This window comes from Hypanus sabinus, chromosome 21 (assembly GCF_030144855.1).
Source record: "Hypanus sabinus isolate sHypSab1 chromosome 21, sHypSab1.hap1, whole genome shotgun sequence".
Taxonomy (NCBI): domain Eukaryota; kingdom Metazoa; phylum Chordata; class Chondrichthyes; order Myliobatiformes; family Dasyatidae; genus Hypanus; species Hypanus sabinus.
Window position 1 is genome coordinate 3320943 of NC_082726.1, and position 26965 is coordinate 3347907.

The following is a 26965-nucleotide window of genomic DNA, read 5'->3' on the forward strand; positions in this document are numbered from 1 at the left end:
ACCCTTCCCCACTGAGTTCTACCTACTCAATACTTTTGTTTCATCTGTTTTCACCTTCTCACCCCTCCCTCCCACTTGTATATATCATTTTCTCTATATTTCAGGAACAGTTATTACTCCTCAACCACCAGGCTCTTAAACCCAAAGAGTTACTGATCTGTTCCCACAACCTATGGACTCATTTTCAAGAACACTTCATCTTGTGTTCCTGATATTTACTGTTAATTTATTCATTATTTTGTGTGTTTTTTGTATTTGCTAGGTTTGTTGGTTTTTGTCCATTGATTGGCCATCTTGTTGTGTGAAATTTTTCATTGATCCCATGGAGTTTCTTTGTCAATGACTGCAAGAAAATGAATCTCAGTATTGTACAGTGGCATGCAAAAATTTGGGCACCCCTGGTCAAAATTTGTGTTACTGTGAATAATTAAGTGAGTAGAAGATGAACTGATCTCCAAAAGTCACAATGTTAAAGATGAAACATTCTTTTCCACATTTTAAGCAAGATTAGTGTATTATTTTTGTTTTGTACAATCTTAGAGTGAAAAGAAGGAAAGGAGCACCATGCAATATTTTGGGCACCCCAAGAGATTTCAGCTCTCAGCTAACTTATACCAAAGTCTCAGACCTTAATTAGCTTGTAAGGGCTATGGCTTGTTCACAATCATTGTTAGGAAAGGCCAGGTGATGCAAACTTAAAAGCTTTATCAATACGCTAACTCCTCAAACCTTGTCCCAACGATCAGCAGCCATGGGCTCCTCTAAGCAGCTGCCTAGCACTCTGAAAATTAAAGCAGGAGAAGGCTATAAGAAGATAGCAAAGCGTTTTCAGGTAGCCATTTCCTCAGTTTGTAGTATAATAAAGAAATGGCAGTTAACAGGAATGGTGGAGGTCGAGTTGAGGTCTGGAAGACCAAGAAAACTTTCTGTGAGAACTGCTCGTAGAATTGCTAGAAAGGCAAATCAAAACCCCCGTTTGACTGCAAAAAGACCTTCAAGAAGATTCTGGAGTGGTGGTACACTGTTCTACTGTGCAGCGACACCTGCACAAATATGACCTTCATGGAAGAGGCATCAGAAGAAACCCTTTCCTGCGTTCTCACCACCAAATTCAGCATCAGAAGTTTGCAAAGGAACATCTAAACAAGCCTGATGCATTTTGGAAACAAGTCCTGTGGACTGATGAAGTTAAAACAGAACTTTTTGGCCCCAATGAGCAAAGGTATGTTTGGAGAAAAAAGGGTGCAAAATTTCATGAAAAGAACACCTCTCCAACTGTTAAACACAGGACTGGATCAATCATGCTTTGGGCTTGTGTTGCAGCCAGTGGCACGGGGAACATTTCACTGGTCAAGGGAAAAATTAATTCAGTTAAATACCAGCAAATTCTGGAAGCAAACATCACACCACCTGTAAAAAAAAAGCTGAAGATGAAAAGAGGATACACGAGGAAATCTGCAGATGCTGGAAATTCAAACAATACACACAAAATGCTGGTGGAACACAGCAGGTCTGTGTGCGAAAAGAGGATGGCTTCTACAACAGGAAAATGATCCTAAACACACCTCAAAATCCACAATGGACTACCTCAAGAGGCGCAAGCTGAAGGTTTTGCCATGACCTTCACAGTACCCCAACCTAAACATCATCGAAAATCTGTGGATTGACCTCAAAGGAGCAGTGCTTGCAAGATGACCCAAGAATCTCACAGAACTAGAAGCCTTTTGCAACGAAGAATGGGCGAAAATCCCCATAACAAGAATTGAAAGACTCTTAGCTGGCTACAGAAAGTGTTCACAAGCTATGATGCTTGCCAAAGGGGGTGTTACTAAGTTCTGACCTTGCAGGGTGCCCAAGCTTTTGCTTCGGGCCCTTTTCCTTTTTGGTTATTTTGAAACTGTAAAAGATAGAAATAAAAAAGTAATCTTGCTTAAAATATTTTAAAAATGTGTGATATTTAACTTTATGCCTTTTGGAAATCAGGTCATCTTTTACTCACTAAGCTATTCACAGTAACAGAAATTTTGACCAGGGGTGCCCAAACTTTTGCATCCCACTGTATATGGTGACATATGTACTTTGACAATAAATATACTCTCAGTTCTAACTGCAAGGTCTCCACCAGGAAAGTCAACCATTCTTTTGCTTCCACCGATTTTGCATGACCTGTTGAATTTTTTCAGCAAATAATTTTCTTGCTTCATTTTACCAGAAGTTTGCCAGTGATAAGTAATGTTACAATGTGTTAATATGTCCCATTTAGTGCGTACAACAAGAAATTATTAGATGTAAAAAACCAGAAATACTACTTCATACTAACCTAACACCTCCCTGGGCTGCTACTCCATTTGAAAACTAGAGTCCAATTTGAAGAACTGATAACTGTTCCCACTACTGTCCAGCATTATAAGGGCCATTGTAATCCCATTCCTTCCACATTAAATACACCTCAGTCACTAATTCAATATTCAGGTATTCTCATATCTTCTGCTACCACCAGCACCAAGTCAGGACTACAACCAGCAGCACATGCCTCTTTTGCATAACATAAACCTTGGAGAAATGGATAGCACTTCTTACTGTGGAGTTTAGATCACGATAGAACATAGAACAGTACTGCACAGGAACAAATGACCCCATTTGCCACAATGTTGTGTCAAACCAATTAAATTAGTAATGAAATGTCCAACTAATCTTTTCAGCCTATACAATGTCCATAGCTTTCCATTTTCCTCACATACATGTGCCTAACTAAACGTCTCTGTTTCTGCCTCTACCACCAGCCCAGACAGTGCATTCCAGGCACCCACCACTGTGTACAAAACTTACTTCTCCCTCCTCCTATAAAATTACCCCCTCACTTTAAATGTATACTTACTGGTAAAGTCATTCTAGTCTTTATAGTTTTTGTTTTATCTTAAACTGTATGCTCATAAGGAAACAGTATTCATCTAATAAAACAATACTTACATAACTGTGTTGTCGTCAACTAGGATATCGCAGCCATGAGCTGGGCAAGATATAGTCTGAAAAACAAAGAGGTTTATCAATGGACTCACACTTAAGTATTCAGTTCCTTAACTGCAGTAACAGAACACAGATCAGAGAGGGGAGGATACATACCTGCCCCATACCTTCCTCTATGATCTTTGTAGTTAAGTATTCATTCCAGCACTGCATACAGAACTTGTGTCCACACTCCAAGCCTGTGAAATACTGGAAAACAAGGAAACACAATAAAGATGGCCAGTGTCATTACAATTAGCACCTGGGAACATAGTAATATTTAGTCATAAGCAGTCCTTTAGAGAGGTCAAAGGAGTCCAGCATGCTACACAAGGCACAAGTAATGTGTGACCCTCAAAACACAGGCTTCCCAGTCCAGATTTGTTTCATCTTTGCTTGAATTAATTACAATACATTCAGATTTATTTATCATATTGTAGGGTAATGGAAACGTGCATAATTCACAACCACTGACATTCAGTTAGGTTCACTTTTGAGAGGCTGGTCTAGTGTGATGGCAAAGTTTTTTTTTAAAAACAGTGCTTTAGGTTGTGTTTGGAGACAATGAAGTGAGTTGTTACAGTTTTCCTTAAATTTAAAATGCCTCTGCAGTTTTATGAAAACCTACAACATGTACATAGAAACATATATTGAAAGGCATTGGTTGTGTTAACAACAGGTAAGAGTTAATGGGTGCTTTAATATCTGCAGATTTCACACAGAGTTTTGGACACACTTTTTATAATATACACTAACCTTTGAGCAGAAGCAAGTCATTACTTATTGTGAGAATTTGATAAGGGCCATGAAATGGAGAAGGCATGATAAAGAAGCTTGACACTGAGGAGGAGACTTCAGAGATCAAGAAAATTTGGGTTTCAAAATGGCAGATTGAATTCAAATCTGGAGTGCAAATTAATGCATCAGAAGGGGTGCCAAAAAAGGTAAGGAATAGAGAAGTGTCAAAGGGGCACTGAAGGTAACAGGAGAATCAGTATTTTGGTTAAAATGATATTCAGAATGCTTTCCTTCACCAGCAGAGTCATGCAATGCAGCAGACAGGAGTTTCTCCTGGAAATGCACATTTGACCACAGCGGGAGTACCCTTCTCTCTGAATCCAGTGGAAATTGGGTAGAGATTTACAAAGATGCTGCCAGGAATGAAAATATATGGTTACAAAGCAAGCTTGGATAAAGCACGGCTGTTTACTTTGAAAATCCCAAATAGAGAACATTTCCCTTTCCAGGTGAGTCAAAAATTTGGGGAGTAGGTATTGACTGAAGGGAGAGGAAGATTATTTTATTAATTTAATTTTATTTAGAGATAGGTGTGAAACAACCCTCCTGGCCCTTCAAGCCATGCCACCCAGCAATCCATCGATTTAGCCCTACCCTAATCACAAGACAATTTACAAAAACCAATTAACCTACCTACAGGACTGTGGAAGGAAACCAGAACAAACTCCAAACTCTGACACCGAGCTGTAATACCTAACTGCTATGCCATCCTGGTGATTTCCCCATACAGAGGGTGGATGTTAAAAGCAGAAACACTCAATACGAGTAACTGGGTGTGGACTTGAAGAGTGGTGATTTGCAGGGCTACAGACCTAGTGCTGGGAGATGCATTTCAGCTTGGTAGCTCCATAACTTCCCTAGAGTCAATGGGCTGAACTGTCCCCTATGATTTTATTTTATAATATGTCTCACTGGTGAATAAACTTGTTAGTGCCTGGATTGAGCAATTTAAAAAAATATCCCTGTGATTAGGTAAGCAGAACTTCACAACTTCTCCAAAGGAGTCAGAAATGTAATTAACAAGCTTCAAAACCTGAGCCTTTGTACTTCCCTCTGCAGCAGGATCCCTGACTTCCTCATTAGGAGACCACAGTCAATGTGGAACAGTAATAAAGTATATTTATTTATTGCTAATTTTATCTTTTGTGGGGTTTTTTGTGCTGCATCGGATCCGGAGTAACAATTATTTCATTCTCCTGACACTTTTGTACACAAAATGGCACTAAAAATCTTAAATCTTGAAGTTCAAGTTCATTGTCATGATTACACATATATTCAACCAAGCAGAACATCTCACACAGCACAAATATTATCATCAACAATTTAATAAAATATAATTCAAACTGTACATAGTGCACAATATCATCTCCTTACTGATAATCAACCTCAGGCACATATGCTCTACACTCTATAATCATGACTACGTGACTAAACACAGCTCAAAAGGCATCAATTAATTCTCTGACGACACCACCATTGTTGGCAGAATCTCAGGTGGTGATGTGGAAACATACAGGAGCAATTCAAATTGGCTGGTTGAGTGGTGCTGCAACAACAACCTTGCACTCAACATCAGCAAGACCAAGGAATTGACTGTGGACTTCAGCTGAGGGAACACATGCCAGTCCACATTGAGGGATCATTAGTAGAAATGGTTAGCAGTTTCAAGTTCCTGAGTATCGGCATCTTAGACGAACCATTCTGGGCCAAACACATTAATGAAATCACAAAGGAGGTACACCAGCAGCTATAGCTATATACCTCAGAGTCTGAGGTAATTTGGTACATCACCCAAGACTCCAATGCACAGGCAAGGCTACATATTTAACTACTTCTAAAAAATTAGATGGGACAGGCTCAGCCAGCTGCATCACAGACTCCAAAGCACAAGATCAGAAAAAGCACAGAGGGTTGTAAACAGCCAGCTCCATCATGGGCACCAGCCTCCCAACCACTGAAGATATTTTCAAAAGCAGATGCCTAAGAAGGTGACATCCATCATTAAGGACTCCCATCACCCAGGACATGCCCTGTTCTCATTGCTACCATCATGGAGGCAGTACAGGAGCCGGAAGACACATGCTCAATGTTTCAGGAAGTTTCTTCCCTCTCCACCATCAGATTTCTGAATGGTCGATGAACACTACCTCACTACTATTTTGCTTTTTAAAAATTGTAACTTACAATAATTTATGAGTTGCACTGTGCTGCTGCCACAAAACAACAAATTTCACAACATTCATCAGAGATAATAAACCTGGTTCTGATATATGAAAAAGGGATTTGGCATCAGCTGCAACGGAACCACACAGTCCCTCAATCCATTCACTATTGTCACTGATCCTCACCCCAATCTTGTCCCTAACATCCCACTATTTTCCTGTCTCAGCCCTCAATGTTGCAATTCCAAGAACGCAGAATTCAAATAGTCCAAACTTTGTCACCTCACACTTAACTGAACACCTAGCTCTGGAATCCAGTGAGCATAAAGTACAAACTATTCACTCCTCCAGGATGGTAAAAAAGAGGGAAATGGAATGAGTGATCTAGCATGGAATATCAAAAGGTTTTATTGAATATTTTATTTAATAAATACAGTATGTGCAGAAGTTTTAGATGTTTGTTTTTTGACTTTTACATCAGTGTGTCAGTAGAAAAAGTCCAAGCATTCATTTTCAAATAAAAACATATCTACAAAGTAATTTATTTATATAGCCCAGTGCACAATTAAACAAAGATAACAGGTGTTAATGGTCAATGACATAATGAGTTGAATGAACTAAACTGATAACTGAAACAGAAATGGGTGCAGAATGAATCAAACTGGGTGGAGGTCAACCAAACTAAAAGACTGGGGTGCGGCAGATGTGACAGTTTAACCTTCAAATCATCAATTTTTACACTATGACAAGAGTGAGTATAGCAACAACACGTAAGATGGTCCCTCCCAAGCAGAAATTTTGCAGCAGACATGAGTTCGAAAACATGCTACCTAATTTCTTCTGAAAATGCAAAAAACAATGGGAAAGGTTGAGCTCCAGAAACTCAGTGATCAGCCATGGAAACAGAATGAAGCAGACGAGCAATACAGTTGCAAGAAAAGGTTTGGGAACCATTTGCAATTAGCTGGTATTTTGCATTAATTACTTGAGTTAACTTGTCTCAGTAAATTGTCCCGTGATTGGGTTAGAGTTAAATCGGGAATGCCATTGGGCTGAAGCGCCTATTCCATGCTCTATCTCTAAATAAGTAAGTACGGTGCCTCTAAAAAGTATTCACCCCCTTGAAAGTTTGCATTATTTATTGTTTTACAACATTGAATCAGTGGATTTAATTTGGCTTTTTTTTGACACTGATCAACTCCTTCATGTCAAAGTGAATACAGATCTCTACAAATTGATCTAATTAAAAATATAAAACACAAAATAATTGCCTGCATAAGTATTCACCCCTTTCAAGTCAGTAGTAAGCACACCTTTAGCAACAATTACAACCTTGAGTCTATGTGGATAGAACCCTATGTGCTTTACACATATGGACATTGCAAATTTTCCCCTTTACAAAACTGCTCAAGCTGTCAGATTGCATGAGGATTGTGAGTGAACACCCCTTTTCAAGTCCAGCCACAAATTATCCATTGGATTGAGATTTGGAATCTGTCTTGGCCACTCGAAGGCATTAACTTTGTTGTTTTTAAGCCAATCCTGTGCAGTTTAGGCTTTATGCTTGGGGTCAATGTCTTGCTGGAAAACAAATCTTCTCCCAAGTCACAGTTCGCTTGCAGACTGAGTCAGGTTTTCCTCCAGGATTTCCCTGTATTTTGCTGTATTCATTTTACCCTCTACCTTCACAAGCCTACCAGGGGCTATTACAGTGAAGCATCCCCACAACACGATGCAGCCACCACCATGCTTCATGGTAGGGATGGTGTGTTTTTGATGATTTGTGGTGTTTGTTTTATGCCAAACATAGCATTTAGTCTGATGGCCAAAAAGCTCATTACAGTTTCATCAGAGTTAGGAACCTTCTTCCAGCTGACTTCAGGGTCTCCTAAATGCCAAGATTACATGTGAGGTTTTTCAACAGTGGCCTTTTTTTTTTGCCACCCTCCCATAAAGCTGTGACTGGTGAAGCAGCCGGTCAATAGTTGTTGTATGTGCAGTCTCTCCCAACTCACCCACTGAAGCTTGTAAACTGCTCCAGAGTTGTCATCGGTCGTTTGGTGGCTTCGCTCACTAGTCCCCTCCTTGCATGGTCATTCAGTTTTTGAGGATGGCCTGCTCTAGGCAGATCTACAGCTGTGTCATATTGTTTCCATTCCTTGATGATTGACTTAACTCTACTCCAAGTGACTTGGAAATTTTCTTGTATCCATCTCCTGACTTGTGCATTTCAATAACCTTTTGGCAGAGTTGCTTGGAGTGTTCTTTTATCCTCAGTGTAGTTTTTTGCCAGGTTACTGATTCATCAGCAGTTGGACCTTACTGATACAAGTGTTATTTTACTAAATCAGTTGAAACACCTTAACTGCATGCACACAGATCTCCATTTATCTACACAAACAAAAGGAAATCTGCAGATGCTGGAAATTCAAGCAACACACACAAATTGCTGGTGGAACTCAGCAGGCCAGGCCGCATCTATAGGAAGAAGTACAGTCAACGTTTTGGGCTAGAACCTGTCGTCAGGACTAACTGAAAGAACAGATAGTAAGAGATTTGAAAGCGGGAGGGGGAGATCCGAAATGATAGAAGACAGGATGGGGAGGGATGAAGCTAAGAGCTGAAAAGTCCATTGGCAAAAGGGATACACAGCTGGAGTAGAGAAAGGATCACGGGACGGGAAGCCTAGGGAGAAAGAAAGTGGGAGGGGAGCACCAGAGGGAGATGGAGAGCAGGCAAGGAGTGATTGTGAGGGGCAGAGAGAAAAAAAGAGGGAGAGAAAAGGGGGGTAATAAACAAATAAGCGATGGGGTAAGAAGGGGAGGGGGAATTAATGGAAGTTAGAGAAATCAATGTTCATGCCATCAGGTTGGAGGCTACCCAGCCAGTATATAAGGTGCTGTTCCTCCAACCTGAGTGTGGCTTCATCTTGACGGTAGAGGCAGCCATGGATAGACATATCAGAATGGGAATGGGACGTGGAATTAAAATGTGTGGCCACTGGGAGATCCTGCTTTCCCTGGCGGACAGAGCGTAGGTGTACAGCGAAAGTCTCCCAGTCTGCGTCCGGTCTCACCAATATACAGAAAGCCGCACCGGGAGCACCAGACGCAGTATATCACACCAGCCGACTCACAGGTGAAGTGTCGCCTCACCTGGAAGGACTGTCTGGGGCCCTGAATGGTGGTGAGGGAGGAAGTGTAAGGGCAGGTGTAGCACTTGTTCTGCTTACAAGGATAAGTGCCATGAGGGAGATTGGTGGGAAGGGATTGGGGGGGGGGGGGACGAATGGACAAGGGAGTCACGTAGGGAGCGATCCCTTTGGAAAGCAGAAGGGGGGAGGGAAAGATGTGCTTAGTGGTGGGATCCCGTTAAAGGCGGCAGAAGTCTCACAGAATTATATGTTGCACCCAGAGGCTGGTGGGCTGGTAGTTGAGGACAAGGGGAACCCTATCCCGAGGGGGGTGGCTGGCAGATGGAGAGACAGCAGATGTGCCTGAAATGGGAGAGATGTGTTTGAAAGCAGAGTTGATGGTGGAGGAAGGGAAGCCCCTTTCTTTAAAAAAAGGAAGACACCTCCTTCGTCCTGGAATGAAAAGCCTCACCCTGAGAGCAGATACGGCAGAGACGGAGGAATTGCAAGAAGGGGGTGGCATTTTTGCAAGAGACAGGGTGGGAAGAGGAATAGTCCAGGTAGCTGTGAGAGTCTGTAGGCTTATAGTAGATATCAGTAGATAAGCCATCTCCAGAGATAGACTGAAAAATCAAGAAAGGGGAGGGAGGTGTCAGAAATGGACCAGGTAAATTTGAGGGCAGGGTGAAAGTTGGTGGCAACATTAATGAAGTCAACGAACTCAGCATGCCTGCAGGAAGCAGTGCCAATGCAGTCATCGATATAGCGAAGGAAAAGTGGGGGACGGATACCCGTACAGGCTTGTAACATGCACTGTTCCACAAAGCCAACAAAAAGGCAAGCATAGCTGGGATGCATATGGGTGCCCACGGCTATACCTTTGGTTTGGAGGAAGTGGGAGGAGCCAAAGGAGAAATTATTAAGAGTAAGGACCAATTCCACGAGACCTAGGAGAGTGGTGGTAGAAGGGAGCTGGTTTAGGTCTGGTATCCAAAAAGAAGCAGAGAGCTTTGAGACCTTCCTGGTGGGGGATGGAGGTATATAGGGACTGGACGTCCATGGTGAAAATAATGCGGTGGGAGCCAGGGGTCTTAAAATCTTTGAAAAATTCAAAGCCTGGAAAGTGATTGAACAAGGGGTAGATAAAACAGTGTCGAGGTATGTAGAAATGAGTTTGGTGGGGTAGGAGCAAGCTGAGACAATGGGTCCACCTGGACAGGCAGGTTTGTGGACCTTGGGTAGAAGGTAGAAACGGGAAGTGCGGGGTGACGTTGGGTGGGAGTGGATGTGAGATACACAGACCTGATAAGGTTGGTGATGGTGTGGGAGACAATGGACTGGTGCTCCTTGGTAGGGTCATGATCGAGGGCTAAATAAGAGGAGGTATCAGTGAGTTGTCGCTGTGCCTCGGCAAGGTAGAGGTCAGTACGCCAGACTACAATAGCGCTCCCCTTATCAGCTGGTTTTATCGTAAGGTTGGGATTGGTACGCAGGGAGTGGAGAGCAGAGCGCTCGGAAGGAATGGGTTGGAATTGGAAGAAGGTGCGGTGAAGTCGAGATGGTTGATGTCCCATCGGCAGTTAGCAATAAAGAGATCCAGAGGAGGCAGAAGACCAGAGCGGGGTGTCCATGAAGAGGATGAGGGTTGAAGACAGGAGAATGGGAGAGTCCTTGTCAAAGAAATAGGCTCAAAGGAGCCGGCAGAAGATGAGTTCAGCGTCATGGCACACGCAGAATTCGCTGAGGTGTGGGCGTTGGGGGACAAAGGTAATGCCCTTACTGAGGACAGAGCGCCCTGCCTCAGAGAGTTGAGGGTCAGAGGGGATGGTAAAAACCTGGCACGGATGACAGCTTAAATCGGGGGGGAAGAGAGGGAGGCTGGTAGTGTCAGTGGAGAAAGGAGGGTTGGGATGAGAGGAAGATGGAGCCTCTGAGGGCCCAGGAGCATACGATGGGATCTGAGGGAGACGGGACTGCAAAGTTGTGGTGGGGGAAGGGGAGACGGGAGCCACAATTGCAGCACAAAAGGACCCAACCTGGAGTTCAAGGCTGGTGTAGCAGTTGGAACCCCCATTAATGGTGCTGGAGACCGGGTTTTGAATATGCCCTGGGTTGGAAGGGCCTCCGAAATCAATGGTAGGAGCTGCGATCCGAAGCTCATGCCTGCTAATGGCAGTGCCGGCAGGCTCTGGGGTCTGCAGATGGAAGATCTTGTGATCCTTGCCTAACATGACAAAGTCAAAGAAACGGCGATTGCACGCATGGATCCGGCGGAGGATGAAATAACAGACAGGTCCATTACAATTGGTGAAAAAAGTGTCCCGGAGGTGTGGAAGGGATTGTGATAGGGACGCCAGGTACCTCCTCATGGCGGAGAGTGTCGCCCTCAGAGCTCGACGGGAGAAACAACGGGAGGCAGAGTCAATTAAATGTGAGTACCTGGGATCCTCAGAAGGTCCAAATTGAGAGGCTCGAAAACAAATCCTGAAGCCAACTGGAGTAAGTTGGCAGCACAGACGCACTCCAAGGAAGGTTATATAGCTGTAGAAACGGATTTGGGTCAAAATGTGGTCGAAGAGTTGAAGAGCCGAAGAAATTATAGATGGAGAGCAGTGAGAGAGCGTTTCACTAAACTCCCGAAGAGAAGATTTAATCTTCTTCGGTGTAGGCATCACTGGAAGAGGTTCCGCAGCAGTGACTTCTAAAACCAATTGCCGGCATGAGTGATGGTTTGGTGAGTCGTATTAAAGGGAATGAATACTTATGCAATCAATTATTTTGTGTTTTATATTTGTAATTAATCTTTGTAGAAGTGGTATTGATGTGACTCGGACACTGATGTAGATTGAACAACCACGTTTATTCAACGGACCTCCATTTCCTTTAACCCCCGTTCTCACGTCATGTGCACTCTGACCTACGAATACTCACACAGTACATTACATCCCCCTTCTCAAGATTTTTTACAACACTGAATTACCAAAACAATGCCTTTCTTACATTGCAACAGCCATGACATTAACTAAAAACACATCTTAACTTCTTATACTATATTCTACATTGTATCTTACAATACTAACAGCAGTATATTTTCTTTTACTAACATAGATTAATAAACTTTTTATTTCACACCTTGGAACTTATAACATGTGTGACTTTGCCTCAAACTGTGCGAGACTGTAGGTAAATCTAGTCTCTGTATCTAGCTGGTAGTTTGACTTGTCTCCCAGATTGTGTGCAATACAACTGTGACTGTGCTTGTCCTTTATCAGTGTCAGTCTCTCAAGTGACCTCTGCGCCTTTGCGGTCTGCGCCGAACCTTCACCTTCATTACGTCGTGGGGTTTCGTCACCCTCCTCATTCTTGGTGTCGTTTGTTCCCATGTGCGTATTTGTGGAAATGTCCTGTGCATCTGTACGTGGATACTCCCTCTCACCTGTCTTCAGCAGATGCTTCCTGTCCCTCCTGTAGACTCTTCCATCCGGCGTGCGAACTATGAAGGATCTTGGTTGCTGATGTCTGTTCATAACCACAGCTGGCTGCCAAGTGTCTCCTCTCTGTATTCTGACATTTTCACCTGTACGCAGATCTGGCAATTGTCTTGTACGTCTATCATAGTAGCTCTTTTGCTTTATTTGCTTGTACTTTTGCTTGTCACGTACTTGAAGATTACCTTCAGGAGTCAGTAGAGTTGTGGATGTTGGCAGTTTGGACTTCAGACGACGTCCCATCAACAGCTGCACAGGAGAGAACCCCACACCCTCAATCAGTGTGTTGCGGTGTTCAAGCAGAACAATGTAAGGGTCACCGTTGCTGCTTTGTGCCTTCTTGAGCATGTTCTTCACAGTTTGTACAGTTCTCTCTGCTTGTCCATTAGACTGAGCGTGCCCTGGACTGGAAGTAACATGTTGAAATTCCTAGCTTTCTGAGAACCCTCTGAACTTACCACTGGCATATTGTGGACCATTGTCACTGACGACAATATCTGGAATACCATGTCTTGCAAATGTCGACTTCATTGCAGTAATGACACCTTGACTGGACATGTCACTTAACTTGGTGATCTCCGGATATTTTGAATAGTAGTCCACACAAAGCAGATAACTCTACACCATTGTAGTGAAAGAGATCTGTGCCAATCTTCTCCCATGGTCTCCCTGGTAGTGGATGGGGAAGCAAAGGCTCTCTTGGATTGCTGTTTTTGTTTTCATTACAGACAGCACACTGAGACACAATGTCCTCTATCTGAGTTGACATACCTGGCCAATAGAGAATGTCCCTTGCTCTTTCTTTACATTTCACTATCCCCAAGTATGACACATGAATTCTGTTGAGCATTTCCTGTCTCATTTGGTTTGGTATGAGTTTTGCCGCTTTGAACATTAGCCCTGGTGCTTAGCTGATTTCCTCTTTAAATGTCCAGTATTTCTATATTTCTTTTGGAACATCTTTTCTTTCTGTTGGCCATCCATTCATTGTAATGTTTCTTAGCATTTGCATTTCAGGATCGCCTGCAGTCGCTTTCCTGAATATGTTCAACCTCCTCAGAGATGGGTAGCTGAGGTTGACCTCCACCTCTCTTCCTAGCAACTCTTCCTTTTGTTCTTTTGCACGGCTCAAAGCATCAGCGACGTACAGTTCTTTTCCTGGCTTATAGGTGACTGTGAGAGTGTACCTCTGTAGCCTGAGAAGCATCCTTTGCAGCCTCATAGGAGCTTGATGAAGTGGCTTTTTGAAGATGCTCTCAAGTGGTTTGTGATCACTCTCAACCTGGATTTCTTTGCCATATACATACTGGTGGAACTTCTCACACCCCTAAACTATGGCGAGTAATTCCTTCTCAATTTGAGTATATCGCCGTTGACAGTCTGTAAGTGCTCGTGATCCATACGCCACAGGCCTCCCATCCTGCAGTATAACAGCTCCTATTCCTTCCGAAATGGCATCCACAGACATAGTCACCGGTTTATTGACATCATAGGACTGGTGCAATGGTAACTAACTGCTTCAATGTGTCAAAACTTTTCTTTTGTTCATCTTCCCAATGCCATTCAGTGTTGCTCTCTATTAGCTTTCGAAGTGGAGCACTGACCTCTGATAAGTTGGGAATGAATTTGGCAAGATACTGTATCAATGCATGAATCTCATTAGTTCTTGCTTATCTTCGGGTGGTGGTAGCTGTACCACAGCCCTGACTTTTTCATTATCTGGTTTTAGCCCATCAGCGCTGAGTACATGACCTATGTATTTAATCTCTGTAGTTCTGATCCTACATTTACTTTTGTTCAGTTTTAGATTGTACTCACGTGCTCTCTCCAGAAGCTTCCTCAGTCTCTGATCATGTTCAATGGTGTCACCCCATACCAGCAAATCTGATGTTGACCACCCCGTCCAGGCCTTCAATCATTTGTGCCACGGACCTCTGAAATACCTCTGATGCAGAAGAAATCCCAAAGGGTAGACGCAGGAAACGATATCTCCCTATGGGCGTGTTGAAAGTGCATAATTTGGAACTTTCCTCATCCAGCTTGATCTGCCAGAAACCTTGATTTGCGTTTAATACTGAAAAGTATTTTGCATTAGGCATGCGGGAGACAACCTCTTCAACCGTGAGCAGCAGACAGTGCTCTCTTTTGATGGCTCTGTTGAGATCTTGTGGATCTATGAAAATCCTCATCTTTTTCTCTGTGACCACTGTCACCATACTATTCACCCAGTCAGTCAGTTCTATTTGTTTTGATATGACCCCCATCTGTTCCATTCTGTGTAGCTCCTCCACTACTCGATCTCTGAAAGCTACTGGAATCTTTCTCGGAGCATGCACAACTGGAGCAACAGTTGGGTCAATCTGGATATGGTGTTTCCCTGGTAAACATCCCAATCCAGAAAACAAGTCAGCAAAATCTTTGAGAATGTCATTTTCTTTCTCAACACCATAGATTCGCTTCACCAGGCCTAGCTTTGTGCATGTTGCTTTGCCCAGTATTGCTGGAACATGTTGCTATAATATCTCATACTCTGTCTTGTGTTTTTGTCCTTTGTACACACAGGTGAGTGTTTTCTTTCCCAATGGCGCTGTCTTGTAGCCGAAATATGCGACAAGCTTGCAGGTGGATTTTCTCAGTCTTCCTCTGATGTCCAGTGAGTTGAATGTTTCTGCTGACATTACATTGCACTTTGCCCCAGTGTCAAACTTAACTGTCACATTCCTCCTGTTTATTATCAGATCTTGAGTCCAATTATCTTCAACATCCATCTCTGCATTATCAATATTCTCTATGCATATCTCCTGTTCCACTTCAACTGTGCCAATGAACATGTCACTATTGCCCTCACTCTGTTCCACAGGATGCATTTTCCTTGCTTGCTCCTGCGATTTGCACATCTTTGTAAAGTGATTTTTTTTCCTGCATAGTTTGTTTGCTGGCCATTTTCTGTATCCATGTTGATAATCACATCTGTTGCAGTTAACTTCCTTTTGATCATCCTGTGGAGCTGGCTTTGTCCTACTCGTCAGTTTTCAGAGTTTTTATTTTGTGCACTTCAACCTGACTTGACGTGATCTCGCTGGCACGGCAAACATCAATCGCCTTTTCTAATGTGAGCTCCACCTCTCTCAATAGCCTGTCTCTGAAATGATCTATGCCGCATACAATCTTGTTGCGTATTAAAGAATCATGCAGTTGTCCGAACTCAGTTTTTTGCCTTGTTCTTCAAATCTGTTACGTAGGTGTCTATGGTCACTGTCGGCCCTTCAGCCCTCATAAAAAATAAGTGTCGAATGTACGGTAGGTTTTTTCTCGGTTCGCAGTAATTTTGAAAATTTTTCTTCAACACTTCAATTTTATCTTGCTCATCATCATGGAAAACAAACTTGTTGCAAACCTTTATTGCCTCTGCCCCTGCCACATGCAGAAACGTAGCACAATGCACTTTCTCCATCTTTTCAGCTACACCGCTAGCGGTGCAAAACAGCTCAAACTGCTGGATCCACACTTTCCTGTTCTCAGCAATATTACCTCGTAGGCTTAAACTTGACAGTGGCCGTAACTGTGACATCTTTTACTTCTTTTCTTTCTTCCGCAATTACTTTGACACCATGTAGTATTGATGTGACTCGGACACCGCTGTAGATTGAACAACCACGTTTATTCAACAGACTTCCATTTTCTTTAACCCCCCGTTCTCACATCATACGCACTCTGACCTACGAATACTCACACAATACATTACAGTAGAGATTTGTTTTCACTTTGACATAACAGATTCTTCTTCTGTTGAAGAGTGTCAAAACAAAACAAATAAAATCTACTGTGATTCAATGTTGTTAAACAATTAATCATAACTTCCCAGGGGAGGTGGGGGAGAAAACAAAGAAAAAACACAAAGTACCCTCATTCATTTCCTTGTGGGCATACTCAATAACTCCATAATAGAATTCATGAAAGACTACACAACTTGGGCATTCCACTGTGCAATTTAAAAAATAGTAATTTTTTAAAAAAGCAATGAATATCAAGAACATGAGATTAAGAGCCCTTGAAAGTGAGTCCATAGATTGTGGGAACATTTCAGCAATGGGGAAAGTGACGTTGAGTGAAGTTATCCTTTTAGGTTCAAGAGCCTGATAGTTGATAACTGTTCCTGAACCTAGTAGTGTGAGTCCTGAGGATCCCGTACCAATGAAATGATGTCTGCTGTTGTACTGCTGCATCAGTAGGCAAATTGAAGAGGATCCAAATCACTCCTCAGTCAGGAGTTCATATGTTTCATCACCGAACTCATCATCAAAGTGGATGCAAGTGCTACTGGGTGATAGTCATTCAGGCAGGTTATCATTCTCTTCTTAGGCACCAGTACAAGTGAAGCCTGCTTGAAAGAGGTGGGCACCTCAGACTGCCAAAATGGAAGGCTAAAAGTTCTCATGGAACACTCCAGCCAGTTGATCAGCACAGTACTAGGTCATGTACACCATTTGGGCCAGATGCTTTCCATGGGTTCACCCTCCTGAAAGAAGATCGCACCTCAATCTCAAAGACTGAATTCACAGGATCATTGGGGGTACAGGAGTTGCAGATGGTTCCTCCATGTTTTGGTTAAAGCGAGAATAGAAGGTATTGAGCTTGTCTGGAAGCAAAGGCCTATTGTCATACATGTCGCTTGATTTTACGTTCTAAGAAGTGATAGCATTCATGCCCTGCCACATCTGTTGAGCATCCTTCAGTGATTCAAGTTTAATTTGGAATCGCCACTTTGCCTGTGAATTGGGTTTCCAGAGATTGCATCTGGACCTCTTGTAGCTTTCTTGATCACTAGACTTTAATGCTTCCGATCTGGCCTTCACCTGATTAGATCTCATGGTACACCCAAGGCTTCTGGTTAGGGAAGACTGAATGATTTTGTGGGGACACATTTGTTAATCACTCAAGCCCAAATTCACAAATTGTTAAGAAACCATGCAAATATTTCCCCAGAAATACTGCTGAAAATGCTATAGTTATTCAAAATTGTTAGAAAATTCAGACATTGCACATTAAAATAGTTGAATTACAGAATTAACATCAGTTTAAAAAAAGGAATGAATTCTCCAGGTGTATATTCCCTGTAATAGAACAAATTTAAAAGGTAAGCTTTTAAGGAAAGCAGAAAGGAAGAGAATTTATTTATTTTTTTAAGACGGCTGCTAAATAGTTGAAAACCATAAAGCCGTTGGCAGTCAAATGGTCATTATATCGGTATTACTCCACATAGCTCTTCTAAAAATGCATTGAGGGTAATAATTCACAAAGAAAACAGTAACTCCTCTCACTGCAATGGGAATTTGCCTGACCCTCAAACTACAAAGCCCCATTTCTTAAGCAGTCTTTAGCTGTACAGTTAAAGAGATGGCTAACTCAAACCAACTGTGTTAGGTTTCTGATAGTTTGTAGCAACAGGGAAAACAAAGGAAGATTAGTTGATATTCTTCTGGATATGTCAACTTAGAAATGTTTTGTACCTAAACCAGAAGTCCATGATCTAACAAAGGAATAAAAGATTGTGGACACTGTTCCTCACAACACTCCACATGCATCACATAGGCCTTTCTCCAAGAGTCAACATCGTCAATCCTAAAAATGTCTTCAGGGAGAATTACTAGCGAATACATCCTGTCGAGCGCGCATGTTAAAAGGCAGGACTTCTTTTCAGATCGGTCATTTGAATCGGGAGGAAGTTACAGCTTGTGATTCAGCTGGGATCTCAGAGAATTCGACCGTTGTAGGTAGGATTTAAGCCTACCTGGTCAATACCTGTGGAGGAGGGGGAACTGCGCAGGTGCGAGTGATGTCAGCGTCGAGCGCGCACTTCAAAAGGCAGGACTTCTTTTTAGAGCGGGCAGCGGAATCTGTGGAAGCAGAGTCCTGGGCTTTGGCTAAGTGGGTCCGTGGAAGCAGAGTCCTGGGCCTTGGCTAAGTGGGCTTTGGCGTAAGGGGACCAGTAAGCCTGTGTGATTGCTCGCTGAGGGGAAGAAGGTAAGGTCGCTAGGTGCTTTTTAGACTTATTCTATCAATCCAGTTCAGGTATGGGGGAGACAGTCAGAGCAGTGGTGTGCTCCGTATGCAGTATGTGGGAAGTCAGGGTCAACACAGTTGTCCCTGATGACCACACCTGCAAAAGGTGCGTCCAGCTGCAGCTCCTATCAGACCGAGTTAGGGAGTTGGAGCGGGAGCTAGATGAACTACGGATCATTCGGGAGGCAGAGGCAGAAATAGATAGGAGTTATCAGGAGGTAGTCACACCAAAAATCCAAGAAGTAGGCAGATGGGTGATGGTCCAGAGAGGCAGGGGGAGCAGGCAGAGAGAGCAGAGCACCCCTGCGGCCATTCCCATTAACAATAAGTATACCGTACTGGATACTGTTGATGGGGATGACCTACCAGGAATGAGTTGTAGTGGTCCTGCCTCTGGCACAGAGGTTGAACCCTCAACTAGGAAGGGGAGGAGGGAAGAGAAGAGAGCGATAGTTTTAGAGGATTCTATAGTGAGGAAGGCAGATAGGAGATTTTGTGGGGCAGATCGGGAGTCTTGGATGGTATGTTGCCTCCCTGGTGCCAGGGTCCGGGACATCTCAGATCGGGTGCAGGTTATTCTTGAGAACGAAGGCATGAACCCAGATGTAGTGGTCCATGTAGGGACCAATGATGTAGGTAAGGTGAGTGAGGGGATCCTGCTTAGAGAGTTCAGGGAGTTAGGAGTGAAGCTGAAAGGCAAGACCTCCAGGGTGACAATCTCGGGATTGCTATCTGTGCCACGTGCGAGTGACGCGAAGAATAGAATGATTACACACATTAATACGAGGCTAAGAGCATGGCGCAGGAAGGAAGGGTTCAGGTTTTTGGATAATTGGTCTTTGTTCCAGGGACGTTGGGATCTGTTTCGAAGGGACAGTCTACATCTGAACTGGAGGGGTACTAACATTCTTGCAGGAATGTTTGCCAGTGCTGCTTGGGGGGGGCTTAAACTAGATGTGCAGGGGGCAGGGATCCAGAATACGAGAGAAGATGATATGATGAAGGATAAGGGACAGGTGGGGAATACACGTTTCCCAAATATTAATTGTGCAAAGGAGAAAGGTGAGACAGAACATGTGTTGGAAAAGTTACATGTACAGAGGGTTGGTCAGAAGGAGCATGGGGTTAAATGTGTAGAAGGTTTGGGTGATCTTGAGAAGGTCATCAAAATTCAAGGTGCAATTAGCCCGATGGAAGTTCAAGGAGCTGGGTTAGGTACAATAGACAGTGTTTTAAGCAAAGAGAGGAGGAATGGGCTAAGAATTCTATACCTGAATGCGCGTAGTGTCAGAAATAAGACAGATGAGCTTGAAGCTCAGATGAAAATGGGGAACTACGATATTGTTGGGATAACGGAGACATGGCTGCAAGGGGATCAGGCCTGGGAATTGAGTGTACCAGGGTATACGTGCTATCGTAGAGACAGAAATATGGGAAGAGGGGGGTGAGGTGGCCCTGTTGGTGAGAAATGAGATTCAGTCCTTAGCAAGGGGTGACTTAGGAACAGGGGAAGTAGAGTCTGTGTGGATTGAGCTGAGGAACAGTAAGGGTAAAAAGACCCTAATTGGTGGTGTGTACAGGCCCCCAAACAGTAGCGTGGATATTGGGTACAAGTTGATTAGGGAGTTAACATTGGCATGTGCTAAAGGTAATGCAGTCGTTATGGGAGATTTCAACACGCAGGTGAACTGGGAGAATCAGGTAGGTGCTGGACCCCAGGATAGGGAGTTTGTGGAGTGTCTAAGGGATGTATTTTTGGAACAGCTTGTGCTTGAGCCAACCAGGAACAAGGTTATTTTGGACTTGGTGATGTGTAATGAACAGGAATTGATAATTGATCTTAAAGTAAAGGAGCCATTAGGAAGTAGTGATCATAACATGATAAGTTTTTATCTACAATTTGAGGGGGATAAGGGCAGATCAGAGGTGTCAGTGTTGCAATTAAATAAAGGAGACTACGGAGCCATGAGGGAAGAGCTGGTCAAAGTTAAATGGGTGGATGCCCTGGCAGGAAAGACAGTGGATCAGCAGTGGCAGATATTCTTGGGGATAATACAAAAGATGCAAATGCAGTTCATTCCAATGAGAAGGAAGGATTCAAAGAGGGGGAAGGGGCCACAGTGGTTGACAAAGGAAGTCAGAGATTGTATAGCATTAAAGAAAAAGAAGTATGACAGGGCTAAGATGAGTGGGAATACAGATGATTGGGAAAGTTTTAAGGAACAGCAGATCTTAACTAAAAAAGCAATACGGAGAGAAAAAATCAGGTATGAGCTCAGTCTAGCCAGGAATATAAAAGGGGATAGCAAAAGCTTTTTTAGCTATGTGAAGAGAAAGAAGATAGTTAAGAACAATGTTGGCCCCTTGAAGAATGAATTGGGAGAAATTGTTATGGGAAACAGGGAAATGGCAACAGAATTTAATGCATACTTTAGATCTGTCTTCACCAGGGAGGACACAAGCAATCTCCCAGATGTATGGATGGGCCAGGGTCATAAGATATCAGAGGAATTGAGACAGATTGACATTAGGAAAGAAACTGTGATGAGTAGACTGGTAGGACTGAAGGCTAATAAATCCCCGGGTCCAGATGGTCTGCATCCGAGGGTTCTAAAAGAGGTGGCTCAGGAAATTGCGGATGCATTGGTAATCATTTTCCAATGTTCCTTAGATTCAGGATCAGTTCCTGAAGATTGGAGAGTGGCTAATGTTATCCCACTTGATGCTAGAGTACATTATTAAAGATGAAATAGTGGCATATCTAGATAGCAGTGATAGGATTGGGCCGAGCCAGCATGGATTTACCAAGGGTAAATCATGCTTGACTAATCTATTGGAGTTTTTCGAGGATGTAACTAGGAAGTTAGACAAGGGAGATCCAGTGGATGTAGTGTACCTAGATTTTCAGAAGGCATTCGATAAGGTGCCACATAGGAGATTGGTGAGTAAAATCAGAGCTCATGGCATTGAGGGCAGGGTTTCAACATGGATAGAAAACTGGTTGGCAGATAGAAAGCAAAGGGTAGCAGTGAATGGGTGTTTCTCAGACTGGCTGGAGGTGACTAGTGGGGTACCACAGGGCTCCGTATTGGGACCACAGCTCTTTATGATTTATGTCAACTATTTAGATGAGGGCATTGAAAACTATATCAGCAAGTTTGCTGACGATACTAAACTGGGTGGCAGTGTGACATGCGAAGAGGACGTTAGGAGAATACAGGGAGACTTGGATAGGCTGGGTGAGTGGGCAGATACTTGGCAGATGTCATTCAATGTGAATAAATGTGAAGTTATCCACTTTGGAAGCAGGAACAAGAGGGCAGAGTATTGTCTGAACGGTGTAGAGTTAGGTAAGGGAGAAATGCAAAGAGACCTAGGAGTCCTAGTTCACCAGTCAGTGAAGGTGAATGAGCAAGTGCAACAGGCAGTGAAATAGACGACCATTCCTCAAACTGGGAGTTGACCACTGTGCTAGCACAACCTGTAGATTTCAATAGCTGTTGAACAAAATTAAACAAGTCACAGGAAAAGAGGATCTTAAAAGCTCTAAAGTAAACATAATTTTATTGTGCCAGGTAATACACATTTTGTTCTGAATAGTAATGATCCTCAGTTATTGGCAACACTTTGAATGCAATTTTTATAACCCATTTTAATGATCAGTATTTGCCCAACTAGGGATAATCCTCAAGTCAAGGTCAGACACAGATACATCACAAATACAGGCTTTTCGGCCCACCAAAACTCACAAGGGACCCTTTTTAAAAAAAAAGTTTCCACCTTTAGAAGTCATCTAATCCAGATCACACAACTCCATCATGAAGTGTCCTGGTACTTCTGAGATTACTTCATCAATAGGAAAGCATTCTCTATTCAATATGCTGACAATTAGGTACCATTGATACATAAATTACAAAGGTCATGTAAGTGGGGGGTGGGAGAAGATGAAGTTCAACGTAGAAGCACATCTTATCAACCTTGGTGTTCTACACAAATTATGTTATTAAAAGACTAATGCCCTGATGGTCTTCACTTCAAGAACAAGAATATAAAAGTGAGTAAATGATAGACTATCAGGAGTAATTGTCTTCATTTAATTCCTGTTCCGAACCTAGGAGAAATGTGCTGGTGTAGAAGAATAGAACCAATTCACCAGGTAGATCACCTCAAATGGCTGACTTTGCCAAGTTTAGAAGATTGAGAAATAATCCAAGTGTATAAAACAAAGATTTAATACAGAAAGATATAAGCTGGAAATATTAGGGAACATCTAGAATAAAAGAGGACAGGGCCACACTGGGGTGAAATCTGGAAACACTAACAAAAAGGCCATGGAAAACTGGAATTAAAGACAGTGAATTAAAACATTTACAAATTTGTTTAAGGTTGAGAGAGCAACAAAGTTTTCACTTTTGCTCAGTGCATTGAAGGATATGCAATTGAGGTGCATGATCTAACAGCTAAGATCTAATCAGGCTTGAGAATTTGTCACCTTTTTACTTTTCCAGATGAATTACCCATTCAATTTGAGAGGTTAGCTTTGAAAAGATTATGACTGTGGACCAAGATTGATCAAAGGCGACACACTCAGAATATGTTTTGTTCAATCAATGGATTTGGTAGAGATTCCTGGTAAAAACTACAAGGGAATACTTGTATACACGAGGAAATCTGCAGATGTTGAAAATTCAAGCAACACACAAAATGCTGGAAAAATGCAGGCCAGGCAGCATCTATAGGGAGAAACGCTGTTGACGTTTCGGGCTGAGACCCTTCATCAGGACTAACTGAAGGGAAAACTTCACAAGCTTGGTTTATTCCTCAGGGATCAAGCATAGAAATACATCTCTGATAACATTCCCATTGCAAACCTAGTTTTTCATTGCAATTTCTAGACCTCAATCCATTATCAAGTTGTACATTTGTGAAAGTCAACTTCTTCACCCTTCCTGTCCAGTCCTGATAAAGGGTTTCAGCACAAAACCTTAGTTCCTCCAGCACTGTGTGTTACTTTGGATTTCTAGAATCTGCAAAATCCTTTGTTCAGACTGAGCACTAATGTAAATGCATAGAACTCCATCTCAGAAAACTGAGATACAGCAATAAAACACATCAGGAAGAACAGTTGAACGTTAAACTCGAAACCATTAAAACCCATAGCTCAAATAGCAAGCAAAATCTTAGGCCAATAAAGCTTGTATGCAGTTCATTCTTACATGGGAACAGATAAACTTCGGTACTTTTGTAGACCAGCATTGGTTATTCACTCATCTTCCTTTGGCAGCATTCTGGAGGCCTTATGGATCTCATGGGTATCCAAGGCTAACTGTTGGATGAGTAATTTTTTTCAAATGAGCTTTTGTTCTGCTTGGCTAACATTTGAATGTCATTAGTAAGCACGCTGCTTACCCTTCTCATTTCATTTTATGCCCATCATGCCGATAAATAGGTGCTTGAAGGCTCCAAATCAATTCCTTGCCAGAACAGTAATGGTCTATGTACAAATCATCTGTAAGGAATGCTTAAACCTAAAGTCATATGCTGGATGGTCAAGTCGGTCATCTGACCATACACATATATAACCAAATGAAACAATGCTCCTCTGGACTATGATGCACCCACACAACATATCACACACAGCATATAAACTAAATTATTATCTTATAAATATTTTATAAAATCTTATAAAAACAGATCATTTTCCATCAACAGAACAGAAGACTGCAGATTTTATGTTCTATTGCTGAGCAGCAGTGAACCATCTGATTGGCCTATCAGAGTTCTCTTTAGGAACTAGTTGACTTGATCAGCATTTCTGATGTGGCTATTGTTCATACTCGCACTTAATAAAAAAAACACAGCAGCAGCCACGGGCGGCAGGTCCTCTGCTCCACCAGGTCCTAAAATCCACCCGCACTGAGACAGGTTAAATGTGAAAAGTGGGGGTGGTGCTGACTGGAAAAGCGGGGGTCAGCGTGAATCTTGCTAAGAAATATTTAAGCCAAATACAAAGTTACACACTCACAGTGTTAATGGTAATGAGTTAAAATGGCGGACAGCGTCATGATCCGCCTTAAAATGGCGGACAGCGTTCTCCTCCCTCCGTTCATAAGTTGTCCATAAGTCAGACGTTCGTAACCCAGGGACTGCCTGCACCAAACTGCTGCATATTATATAAGCGACATGTTGTTCTTATGGATAGAGAGAAAAGTTCTAACAAATTTAAAGTGGGTCCAAGACTTCGACGATGCACAAACAGTTGGAGGTGTGCAAAGATCAATATGCTGGCTTATGATGAAGCAGTAACTATACCTTCTGTTTGCTGATATACAACACAGAAACACCAGGACATTCTGGATAATCACATTAATTTGAACCTTTTACCAACTCTTTCTTAATATCACCAGCACTTTAACCATAGGTAACAATGATATGTGCTCCTCACTCAACATAGTTTATCACCGCGTCAATGTCTCAAAATTGGGAAGTATTTATAAAGCAACTATTTTGTCCAAATTCAATTTGACTAAGCTGACAGTAGCACGAAGAGTAGACAGAACATATCCTCTTATCATAATGCTGTCAGGTCATCATGTACCATCCCTTCCAACCCACAAGCCTGTGACATCCAATTACACCCATGTGACCAAATACTGACTTTGGAACTTGGGAGCAAACTGGAGCAGTCAGTTGAAACCCATATTGGTCATGGGGAGAAAGTACAAGACCCTGGCAGAAATTAAACCCGTGTAGCTGACTATTATACTACCGAAAATATTTCCACTGAGTTTTGAATTCCTGTGTCTTTCATCTTATCCACTCCCTTTCCAAGTTTATGGCCAAAAGCATTCTGCTTTATCTGATCTGTAAAAACACAAACAGACAGTGTGTGGAATGCAAGGTACAGAATAAATTGTCCATTCTTTGGGTAGTCATTATTAAGGGATACCATAGCGTTCCAATAACCTGGTATCTAATTGTTTAACATTCTCCATCGCTCAGCACCTGATTCTCTCACCAGACACGAGCAAGAGCTGAAAGTCTACAGTGTAAGCTACGTATGACACCTGGATGGCTTGAATGTTCCAGATAATTGTGACACACTGAAACTCACTAGATTCTAGTAGCCTCTCCTTTTAAATCTACTGGAACTCAGGCTCCATTGCCATTCAAACACTGGATTCACTGAAAAATTTATTATACCGATGTGTAACATGTGAAAAAGTTAATAAAAGAGTGTTGGGCATTAACAGAAGTGCAATTCAAGAGACAGTATATATAGTAACCTAGCAACACCAAAATCATTAGCGGTGGATTATTGAAACTTTACTGGAATTGTCCTTACCTCTTACTGCAATTGCAGTGCTGGAATTAGTGTAGATGGGTTAACTCAAAGAACACGTACACAATGCTGGAAGAACTCAGCAGGTCAGGCAGCTACTCTTTTCTCGCCGATGCTGCCTGACCTGCTGAGTTCTTCCAGCATTGTGTACGTATTCTTTAATTCACAGCATCTACAGTTGTATTTTTGTGTTTTAACTCAAAGAACACCTGGGACCAGATGAACTATACCCCAGGGTTCTGAAAGAGGTGGCTGAAGAGATTGTGAAAGAATTAGTAATGATCGTTCAAGAATCACTAGGTTCTGGCATGGTTCCAGAGGACTGGAAAATTGCAAATGTCACTCCACTCTTCAAAAAGGGAGGGAAGCAGAAGAAAGGAGCCTATAGGCCAGTTAGCCTGTAAGATGTTGTCTATTAAGGATAATGTCTCAGGGTACTTGAAGGCACCTGATAAAATAGACCAAAGTCAGCAAGGTTTCCTTAAGGGAAAACATATGACAAATAAGTTGCAATTCTTCAAGGAAATAACAAGCAGGATAGACAGGAGAATTGGTGGATGTTGTGTACTTGGATTTTCAGAAGACCTTTGACATGATGCTGCTTAACAAGGACCCATAGTATTACAGAGAAGATATTAGCATAGATAGAGGATTGGCTGATTGGTAAGACACAGAGTGGGAATAAAGGGAGCCTTTTCTGGTTGGCTTTCGGTGACTAATGGTGTTCTGCAGAGGTCACTGTGGGGACCACTTCTTTGTTACATTATATGCCAATGAGTTGGATAAAGGAATTGGTGGCTTTGTGCCCAAGTCTGCAGATGATACAAAGATAGGTGGAGGAGCAGTTAGTGCTGAGGAAGCAGAGGGGCTGCAAAAGGACTTAAGACAGGTTAGGAAAATGGGCAAAGTGGTGGATGGAATATGGTGTCAGGAACTGTTTAGGCATGCATTTTGGGAGAAGAAACAAAAGCAT

General features: G+C 42.5%; 1 protein-coding gene across 2 annotated transcripts in view; it reads right to left on the bottom strand.

Annotated features, from left to right (window-relative positions):
- LOC132378749 (E3 ubiquitin-protein ligase ARIH1) overlaps positions 1-26965 on the bottom strand; it is a 102828-nt gene that overhangs the window by 27964 nt on the left and 47899 nt on the right. For both annotated transcript variants that reach the window (XM_059945882.1, XM_059945883.1), the window contains 2 exons: positions 3124-3216; positions 2971-3026 (listed from right to left, as the gene is read on the bottom strand). In XM_059945882.1, coding sequence (XP_059801865.1) covers positions 2971-3026; positions 3124-3216 — 149 coding nt within the window. The remainder of the gene's footprint in view (positions 1-2970; positions 3027-3123; positions 3217-26965) is intronic.